This window comes from Dipodomys ordii, unplaced genomic scaffold (genome assembly GCF_000151885.1).
Source record: "Dipodomys ordii isolate 6190 unplaced genomic scaffold, Dord_2.0 Scaffold30, whole genome shotgun sequence".
Classification (NCBI taxonomy): domain Eukaryota; kingdom Metazoa; phylum Chordata; class Mammalia; order Rodentia; family Heteromyidae; genus Dipodomys; species Dipodomys ordii.
This window is the reverse complement of record NW_012267246.1, coordinates 10,083,390-10,093,850: the sequence shown is the minus strand read 5'-3', so window position 1 is coordinate 10,093,850 and position 10,461 is coordinate 10,083,390. Positions and strand designations below refer to the sequence as shown.

General features: G+C 42.3%; 1 protein-coding gene across 1 annotated transcript in view; it reads right to left on the bottom strand.

Annotated features, from left to right (window-relative positions):
• Nucleotides 1-10,461, bottom strand: part of Samd7 (sterile alpha motif domain containing 7) — a 19,455-nt gene that overhangs the window by 7,978 nt on the left and 1,016 nt on the right. The window contains exons 2-5 of the mRNA XM_013016208.1: nt 8,801-8,925; nt 4,551-4,629; nt 2,913-3,517; nt 1,400-1,521 (exon numbers count right to left, since the gene is read on the bottom strand). Coding sequence (XP_012871662.1) covers nt 1,400-1,521; nt 2,913-3,517; nt 4,551-4,629; nt 8,801-8,925 — 931 coding nt within the window. The remainder of the gene's footprint in view (nt 1-1,399; nt 1,522-2,912; nt 3,518-4,550; nt 4,630-8,800; nt 8,926-10,461) is intronic.

The window sequence follows — 10,461 nt, the reverse complement described above, 5'->3', positions numbered from 1 at the left end:
GCTGTGGCTCAAGTGGTAGAGGGCTAGCCTTGAGCTGAAGAGCTGAGGGACAGCACCCAGGCCCAGAGTTCAGGCCCACAACCGACAAAAAAAAAAAAACAAAACTTACAAGCCATGCTGGCGTCGGTGGCTCACACCTATAATCCTAGCTACTCAGGAGGCTGAGATCTGAGGATCACGGTTCAAAGCCAGCCCAGGCAGGAAAGTCATGAGATTCTTATCTCCCAAATAAACCACCAGAAAACTGGAAATGGTGCTGTGGCTCAAGTGGTAGAGCGCTAGCCTTGAGCTGAAGAGCTGAGGGACAGCACCTAGACCTAGAATTCAAGCCCCACACTCAATAAAAGAAAAAGAAAAAAAGAAACCACAACAATTTACAAGCCATGATATTTTTTATTACATAAATGAGGATAATTTTTAATCCAATCCATCTGCCTTGACAGTTCATCTAAACTTTTTAAAAGTATCAAAAAAAAACCAGATGGAATTATGTATGTGTTCATTTTCATACACAGTACAAATGTAGAATTTAAAAATAGCACAGGGGCTGGCTCACTGGTAGATCACTTGCTTACTACATACAAGGCCCTGGGTTCTATCACCAGGACCACAAAAGTAAAATAAATGCATTAAAATAACAAAAGCAGTATGTTTCCTATTTTTCAGACCTAGAGACTTACTTGTCCCTTTGAGTAATAAGAGTATCTTTTTCTTTCCCTTCCTCCCTCCCTCCTTTCTTCCCTTCCTTCATTCCTTCCTTTTTTTTTTTTTTTGTCGATTGTGAGGCTTACACTCTGGGCCTGGGCACTGTCCCTCAGCTCTTCAGCTCAAGGCCAGCACTCTACCACTTGAGCCACAGCACCATTTCCGGTTCTCTGGTGGGTAATTGGAGATAAGAGTCTCATGGACTTTCCTGCCGAGGCTGGCTTTAAACTGTGATCCTCAGATCTCAGTCTCCTGAATAGCTGTGAGCCACTGGCACCCAGCTGAAGTATATATTTCATTTACGATAGATATTCTCAAAGTTCTGGTGCAGAATCTGTACTTCAAAAAACTTGGCTACATGCATGAAAAAGAATGTAGCAGGCTTTCCCATTCTTTGTGCATGCTGACCCTCCTCCTAATTGGAGGAATGCTTACTTCTCAGGAATCTTGATTAGACAGAAACTAAGGCCATACACTGACTTTTCCAGCTGGGACTGCCCCTAACACTGGCCACATTACTCACATCCACCAATCAGAGGCCCTTCTCTGGTTAGAGGGATACAATGACCTAAAAGAGGGGAAATTAGCAAGGCCTCCTCTCTCAGGTCAATGTGCCAGTTTGACAAAACTCATTATGCAGGGTACATGTTCCGAGATGTTCTGATTTCATGAGAAAACTTAACTATTAAGTCACCTGGGCATAGTCTGAACAACCCGGCAGGTTTCTAATGAAGTTGTGTACATCATCCACCGTCCACATCTGAATATCTTCTTCCAAAGACATATTTTCTCCAGTTGTAATTTGTGCATGTGCTCCTTTAAAATGAGAGGCAATCACACTATTGTATAAAATTTCACAGAAAAGGAGGAAGCTTAGAATACAGGTTTTCATTGTGTGAATCTTTACAGAGTGACCTGTTATTTATTTTTTGTGTGCAAGTACTCTGGCTTGAATTCAGAGCCTAGGTGCTGTCCCTTAGCTTTTTTTGCTAAACACTGGAGCTCTACCACTTGATGTACAGCCCAACTTCTAACTCTGTGCTGGTTAATGAGAGATGCAAGTCTCACTGACTTCCCTGCCCAGGTATGAGCATTGATCTTCAGATATCAACCTCCCAAGTGGCTAGGGTTACAGGGCTCCAGCAAAAAAACAAAAATGAAAACAAAAACAAGCAAAAAACACTACGTAAGAACACAAGGCCCTCAGTTCAAATCCCAGTACCAGCACAAGAGAAACAAATTAAATGTTTTTCTAGAGAACTTTAATGCTACTTTTAGTGGTAGCATGCTAACAGTTTTCAATGAGACAGAATCACAGCAGCCATGCCTCTAAACACGAAGATTCTTGTTTAATTGCCTAGTTTTCTACTTTTAGGCATAAGGAAGATATCTATATACTTTTGAGCAAAAAGCCTCTTAGTTTTTTGTTGGTGGTGGTTTTGCTAGTCCTAGAGCTTGAACTTAGGGCCTGGGCACTGTCCCTGAGCTTCTTTTGCTCAAGGGTAGCACTCTACCACTTGAGCCACAGCTCTACTTCTGGCCTTTTCTGTTTATGTGGTACTGAGGAATTGAACCTAGGGCTTCATGCATGTTAGGCAAGCACTCTATTACTAAGCCATATTCCCAGCCCACCCCTTAGTTTTTTGTTAAAGAAATTAAGATTTTTAAGATTTTTCATAAAAGTTCTAGTAGCCAGGTGCCGGTGGTTCACAGCTATAATCCTAGCTACTCAGGAGGTTGAGATCTGAGGATTGTGGTTCAAAGCCAGCCTGGGCAGGAAAGTCTGTGAGACTCTTATCTCTAGTTAGCCACCAGAAAACCGGAAGTGGTGCTATGGCTCAAGTGGTAGAGCACTGGCCTTGAGCTAATGAGGGACAGTGCCCAGGCCCAGAGTTCAAGCCCCTACAACCAACAACAACAACAACAAAAAGTTCTAGTAGCTCCCCTGTATTACCATATACCCACCTCAGACCTTTTTGAGAGATCTCTACTCACAGTAACAATATTTAAATAGCAACTAGTGTCACTAGTATGGCTTCTTACAAGTGATCTAAGGAAGTGACTTCAAGAACAGGTTATTTTAAGCAGGATTAAGAAAATGAGGGGTGGAGAAAAAGAGGGATAGTGGTTACAGTTTCTTGTGTGAGGAGGTGAGAATTTGATGACCTGTCATTAGGAAAGTTGGCCTTTGACCCCTGGACACTCACCTGGTAGAGACAGGTGAGAAACTGGAGCACAAATTCCACCCTTCTCAGCATAGGCTTCCAACGCCTGCTCAGAAGGCTTGCTTTCCCCCACATCGCTGGCCTGTGTGTGTAGAAGTACGGCAGGGGCTGCCCAGGGTTTTCTGTGGCTCGACTGGCCGTCTCCACAGCGGCAGTCCGCAGCTGTGGTTGGCTTCCCATCGGTTTCACCTGACTTCTGATTAGGGCATATTTCAATTTCTGGATCTTTTCCATACTCCTCTTGTTCAAAGGGAATCGTATGTGTCTGGATTGGGATATTTCCTTCTGCTTGGCTTTTGGAGTTTTCCATATGGCTGTCTGGAGGTTTCGGATTCCCTGTACCTCTTCTGAGTTGACACTTCTGCTCCCAGCTCTCTATAAAGGGATGTCTGCTTGCCACCAGCGTGGGGTTTCTCACTGCACTTCTGTGAAAATGCAGGTCCCTGGCAGGCAGCATGGGCCTACCATGGTAGGAGGCTGGGCCGCTGGGCCCATAGAGATAGGGCGCCCCAAGGCCCACTGGTTTTTTGGGATTCACATTTCCCATTCTCCTTTGCTGATAGATAGCATACATTTCCATTTCATCCCTAAAAACAAAGCAATATGTTTTTTTACCATCTCCCCATGGAAATCCCACAGCAATAAACAGAGTTCCCTCATATACCTGAGGCACATTTTTTTTTTTTTTGATCAGTTCAGGGGCTTGAACTCTGGGCCTGGGCGCTGTCCTTCAATTCTTCAGGTCATGGCTAGTGCTCTACCACTTGAGCCACAGTGCCACTTCCAGCTTTTTCTGTTTCTATGGAGGAATTGAAACCAGGGCCTCATGCATGCAAGGCAAGTGCTCTACCACTGAGCCACCTTCCCAGCCTAACTGGGGCAGATTTAGCAGGGGTGTGGGCAACAAGGCACAGGGTAGCTTCTTGCCAGATATGAATTCTCCAAAAAAAAAAAAACTAAGGCACCAGGAAGAGATTCTGTTTTACCCTACAATATCCTCTTAGTGGGCCCCAAGAGGCAATTAACCAATAACAGTCTAAATGGTAATAAATTAATCCAAGTGTCAAGGGAAAGCAGGAAAGGGAGACTTACTGGTTTTTGCTTATTGGTCTTCACTATGACTCCTTAGGGTACAGTGAAAATGACCTTCTCTCTCCATGAAGCCATACCCTAGTCACTACTGCTATGCTTTCCTTTCTCTTCATGGCCATAGGGGAAGGCCACTGTTGAGCTGATGTGATGTCTGAGATCGGCTGATATGGTCTGAAGTGGCGTTGGCAAACATGGATCCTATCTTTGGGCAGAACTAAGGTTATATATGTAGGCTAAGACCATGCTTAGCTGCACTATGTGGCTTTGTAATCTTGCTTTTATCATTTACCAATCTAAAAATGTTTGCATGTTTTCTTTTTGGAACCTGCAAAAATACTCTTTATAAGCAATTAAGGCATGTATGAATATGTGTATGTATATATTCATATATCATATATATTCATTTATACATTACATTTTATAATGTATAATATATAAAACATTACATATGTAATACAAGAAAATATATTCACACACATATCTACCTATACACATAGAAAATTAAGTAAGACAACAGCATTACGTTACCTGGCAATATGATGCCTCTGAATCATTTCATTTCTTCTGGTCACTGTCTTTATTGAATCAGGTGGTAAAATGCTCCAACCTTAAACAAGAAAACCACCATCCCATCCCACAAACAAATTAAAATCATGCATTTGAAGATCATAAGATTATTTAAAACACAGTAACAACATCAACCTGACAGAAAAGCACAGTGTTGGAAATGATACCAAGTTATTGATGCTCAGGATCATAGACTGACTTGGAAGGAAGCATGGTACATGCTAGATAACTTAGGGTTGTGTGTGTGTGCATGCACGTGCACACATACACTGTACTGGGGCTTGAACTCAGGACCATGTGATCTCACTTTCAGCTGCTGCTCTACCACCAGAGCTATTCCTTCAGTTCTGGCTTTTTTCTGGTCAATTGAAAATAAAGTTTCATGGATTTGTCAGTCTAGGCTGGCTGTGAACAACAGTGCTCAGATCTCAGCCTCCTGAGTACCTAGGATTACAGGTGTAAGCCATTGGTATTGGACTAAAATTTTGGTTCTTTTCTTGAATTGGTAGCCTTATGATTGGTGAGATTTCTCTGCTAAACTTTAAGTTTTAAAAAATAGCTCTGTAGGGGATGGGAGGGTGGCTCAGTGGTAGAGTGCTTGCCTTGCAAGCCTGAGGCCGTGGGTTCGATTCCTCAGCACCACATGAGAAAAAGAAAAAAGCCGGAAGTGGCGCTGTGGCTCAAGTGGTAGAGTTCTAGCCTTGAGCTGAAGAGCTGAGGGACAGCGCCCAGGCCCAGAGTTCAGGGCCCATGACCGGACCAAAAAAAAAAAAAAAAAGCTCTGTAAATCTTCAATATGTCTTTTTTCCTCTCATATAATTGTATGCATTTATGGTGTACAAAGTGGTATTCTGATACATGTATACATTGTGGAATGATTAAATCAAGCTAATTAACATATCTGACATCACACATCTATCCTTATTTTGTAGTGAAAACATTTGAAATCTACCTTCTTGACAACTTACAAGTATACAGAACATTACAACTTATATGTGTTTGTTACATAATAGACCATGCTACATGACCTTATTTCTCCCATCTGAGCATTTTACCCAGCATCCTGCTCTTTCACTTTTGAAGTAAAAATTAGTGTTTCTTTTGTTCAAAATATTAGTTGACTTTTTAAAAAATAGAATGTTTCTTAATGTATAAAAATTAATATAATAAGGATTTAAATAGATAAAATACAATTACATTAAGTTCTCTGTAGACTTATTCAGTATATCTCAGGCCAAATACATTTCCCAGAACAGTTTATCAATGGAGTTAGATAGCAATTATATCCTTTTGTTCATGGCAGCCTTCCAAAATACCCTGAACAGTAGCAATAGCAACAGATTTCAAGACTCTTTTTTTCTGTGTGTATGCCAGCCCTAGTGCTTGAACTCAGATCTGGGCACTGTCCCTGAGCTTTTTGCTCAAGGCTAGTGCTCTGCTACTACTGGAGCCACAGCTCCACCTCCAGCTTGCCTGCCTTGCCTTGCCTTATCTTGCCCTTCCCTTCCCTTCCTTCTTTCCTGTCTGTCTGTCTGTCTTGTGCTTAATTGGAGATAAGAGTCTCAAGAGCTTTCCTTCCCAGGCTGGTTTTGAACTGAGATCCTCAGGTCTTAGCCTCCTGAGTAGCCAGGATTATAGTCATAAGCCACAGCCACCTTGCAAGGCTCTATCTTTTACTGTTTTATTTTTTCTTTTGCTTTATTTTGTCTTTTCCATTGTTTTAAGATAAAGTATAGTCTGACTAGCCTCAAATGCTCTGTGTAGCAGAAGGTGACCTTGAACTCACGACCCTCTCACTATGCAGTGTAGGCCTCTGCCCGCGGTGTTGAGGCTCTAGTCTTCCCTAGTAATTTCATGCTGTATTGGTTTATCCTGCCTTTGGACCCTTCATGCACTAATAGTCTATCTTGGTATTTTTCAAATCATCCGCAGTGAAGGACCATCTTTATATATTTTTGCTTCTGTTTATCTTTCAAACCCACCAGGGAGCAATATTTTATTTTTGAAGTGCAACAGAATAATTTCTAGGAAATTGAAAATTAAAATAGGCAAATATAAGCACAACCTCAAAATTATTAGAATTGACCGACATGAAATTATGCTGTCAAATTACTAAAAATTTTCTAATTCTTTACTTTTATTTGCACTAATACCTCACAGAGTGAGGTACTAATACCTCACAAAAGTGATGAATTTGCCCTACACAGCTTTGCTCCATGAAGTTTTATATGTGCGAATATTCTTCCCCATAAGAAGCAACTTTACGACAAACTATTTCTTTAAAAAAATTTTTTTTCAGTCGCTCATGGGACTTGGACTCAGGGCTTGGGTACTGTCCCTGAGTTCTTTTGCTCAAGGCTAGTGCTCTACCACTTTGAGCCAAAGCTCCACTTCTAGCTTTGGAGTGTTTAGTTGGAGATAAGAGTCTTACAGGGACTTTTCTGCCTGGACTGGCTTGAAACTGTGATCCTCAGATCTCACCCTCTTGAGTAGCTAGGATTACAGGCGTGAGCCACCAGCGCCCAGCAAAATCTTACCTCTATACTCACTTTGCGCCCTAGGAATAGAACTCATTTACCTGTAGTGGCCAGGTACTGGTGGCTCACACCTGTTATCCTAGCTGCTCAGGAGACTGACATCTGGTGGACTGTGATTCAAAACTAGCCTAGAGCTGGGCACCACACCTGTAATCCTAGCTACTCAGGAGACTAAGATCTGAGGATGACAGATCAAAGCCAGCCTGGGCAGGAAAGTCTGTGAGACTCTTATCTCCAATTAACCACCAGAAAACTGGAAGTGGCGCTGTAGTTCAAAGTGGTAGAGCACTAACCTTAAGAAAAAAAGCTTAAGGGGCTGGGAAAGTGGCTCAGTGGTAGAAAACTTGCCTTGCATGCATGAGGCCCTGGGTTCGATTCTTCAGCACCACATAAGCAAAAAGAAAAAAAAAAGCCAGAAGTGGCACTGTGGCTCAGGTGGTAGAGTGCTAGCCTTGAGCTGAAGAGCTGAGGGACAGCGCCCAGGCCCAGAGTTCAAGCCCCCCGACCGACAAAAAAAAAAAAAAACAACCCTGAGTTTAAGTATCAATACTTGCATGTGCACACATGCACATGTGTGCACTCTCTCTCTCTCTCTCTCTCTCTCTCTCTCTCTCTCACTGGGAATCTAGCTTGAAACAAACAATGTATCTTTTTAGAAATGAGGCATGTTATTCGTAAAATTCAGGAGTCAGAGGAGGTGCCTCTAGAAATCCTTGAATCCTAAAGCTCTAGGTTTTCATGGTTCATTAATGTCATGACATCCCCTTTAGAGAGCTGGCATACATGCCACTCCTAATCCAAGGGGCACTGCCCATGAGTCAGAGAAAGCCTAGATGGGAAGTCCATACAAGAGGGCACAATATCAATTTCCTGGATTTTAGGACCCTCTAAAATATGTACTCACCAAACCCATTCCAAGTTCTTTCTTTTTTCCCAAGGGAAATCAAACTTAATTGCCAGCTCAACTATACTAATCCACTCCTTCTTAACACCCCAAGTTTTGAAACCTGTCCTCATGTTATTCCTACCTTTCTAACAGTAATTGGAAACAGTCTGTGTGGTTTTTCCCTGCCTTTGCTATATGGTTGGAATTCATCTGTGAGGCGCAAGCCTTGGTCCATGTCCCTGGAAGAGGTGGCTGACTTGCCTGCTTATATATCCAAATGTCCATTTCTGGGTCCTTCATCACTAAAAGGGACCCTCTCAGCCAGCAAGGTGACTGTCTCATTGGTCTGCTGACAAATTACTACTGGGGCTGCCATGTAGTCTGGCTGCCAAGGACTTCCACCAATGATCTGTGGCCAGATCTGTCTCCTTTGGCCTTCCCTGCTCCACCAGAGGGGTTCAGTTTCCCATGTGGCCTGTGCTTGCTGGGTACTCACTCTCATAGATGGGGCCAAGTGGAAGTCAAGGGCTCTGCTACTGAGCTATAGCCAACCCAGCCCAGGCTGTATTAACTGCCCAAACCGCTGTTTTGAGATTATACAACTCTGCATTTATTATGAGTACATTGATGCTTCGAGGAGATAAGCAACTCACACTTGATTGCACAGTGTTGGCACCATAATATGAATGAACCTGGATGGCCACTGCAGAAACTAGAAGCCTAAAGCTCTCCATTGAGCAATGAAATCCTGTTCATATGACAGCACAAAAGACATCTAATGCCCATACCTGAGTAGACACAACTGGACAACAGATGTGGCATACTTGCATTTGGTAGAACAGAAGAACTGAATTGAGAAGGAACACAAAATTGCCTTGGGTCTGTGGAAGCTATGGTAGAAGACAAGGCATCTCTAGAGGAAAGAAAAAAAAAGATATAAAATAGGTCAAATGAAGCCAAAGTTGTACAGAAGTTCCACTGCCAAGGCAGTAAGATTATTTTTGTGTGTGCCAGTACTGAGACTTGAACTCAGAGCCTGGGCACAGTCCCTTAGCTAAAGCTGTTACTCTAAGGCTGGTACTCTACCATTTGAGTCACAGCTTCCCTTCCTGGCTTTTTGCTAGTTAACTTGGGATAAGAGTCTCATGGACTTTTTTTTCCTGGGCTGGCTTCAAATTGCAATGATCAGATCTCAGCCTTCTGAGTAGCTAGGATTACAGGCATGAGCCACCAGTGCCCAGCTAGGCAGTAAGATTTCCTATTGTCATGTAGGATTCTATTGTCTCTTTCTAAATGGAAATATAAATATATGCAGTTTATATTGGTTTCAGTGGAAATACGGTGAGAAGAATCAGGAGGAGGAAGGAAAGACTGACCCAGTTAACAAAACAAAAATAAAAAGCAGGATGTATCAGAAAAAAATCAAATCAAATCAAAAATACTTTGTGATTTCTTATCATCAACATTCTCTTCTTCAGAAAATTCTGTTCTTAGTTAATGGACATAGTGTTCTATCTAGGATCCATGATTGACTACCTGGGCACATAATTAATTTATCGACAAAATGTCAATGGTCTTCATTGACTCCAACTTTCTTGTTCACTCTCCAGGGACAAGAATAAGCAGGGGGTCTTATTTCCCTTGTAGAATGTCAAAATATTTTAGGGCTCCAGTGGCAGAGCACTTGTCCACCAAATGCAAGACTTTACATTCAAAACCTAGCACCACTAAAAACAAAACCAACCAAAAAGAATGTCAAAATATTCCAAAGAGAGGTAGATAGAGTAATATTAGAGCATGTAGACAAAATTCTTATGATTTCATTGTTATTGGAAAAAAACTGATCACTAGAAACCTAGGGTACCCAAATGTTATAGACTTAATTACTTTCTCTTAAAAACATGTTAAATCTTTAACCTCCAATATGTCTGTATTTGGAGATAATACACTGCCTTTAAGAAAACTGTGAAGTTCAAATGAGATCTTAAGGGTAGAATCTCAGTCTTATAGGACTGGTGTTCTAAAAAGAGAAAGAAGCCAGGCACAAGTAGCTCACTCCTGTAATCCTAGCTACTCAGGAGACTAAGATCTGAGGATTGAAGTTCAAACCCAGCCCGGGCAGGAAAGCCCATTAGACTCTTATCTCCAATTAACCACCAAAATGTTCGAAGAGGATATGTGGTTAAAGTGGTAGAGCATCAGCTTTGAATGAAAAAGCTCAGGAATAGTGTCTAGGACCTGAGTTCAAACCTCAGTACAGGCACAAAAAGAAGAGGAAGAGGAAGAGGAGGAGCAGGGAGAGGGGGGGAAGGGGAGGAAGAAGAAGAGGAGGAGGAAAAAGAATAGGAAGAAGGCCGGGCGCTGGTGGCTCACGCCTGTAATCCTAGCTACTCAGGAGGCTGAGATCTGAGGATCGCGGTTCAAAGCCAGCCCGGGCAGGAGAGACCGT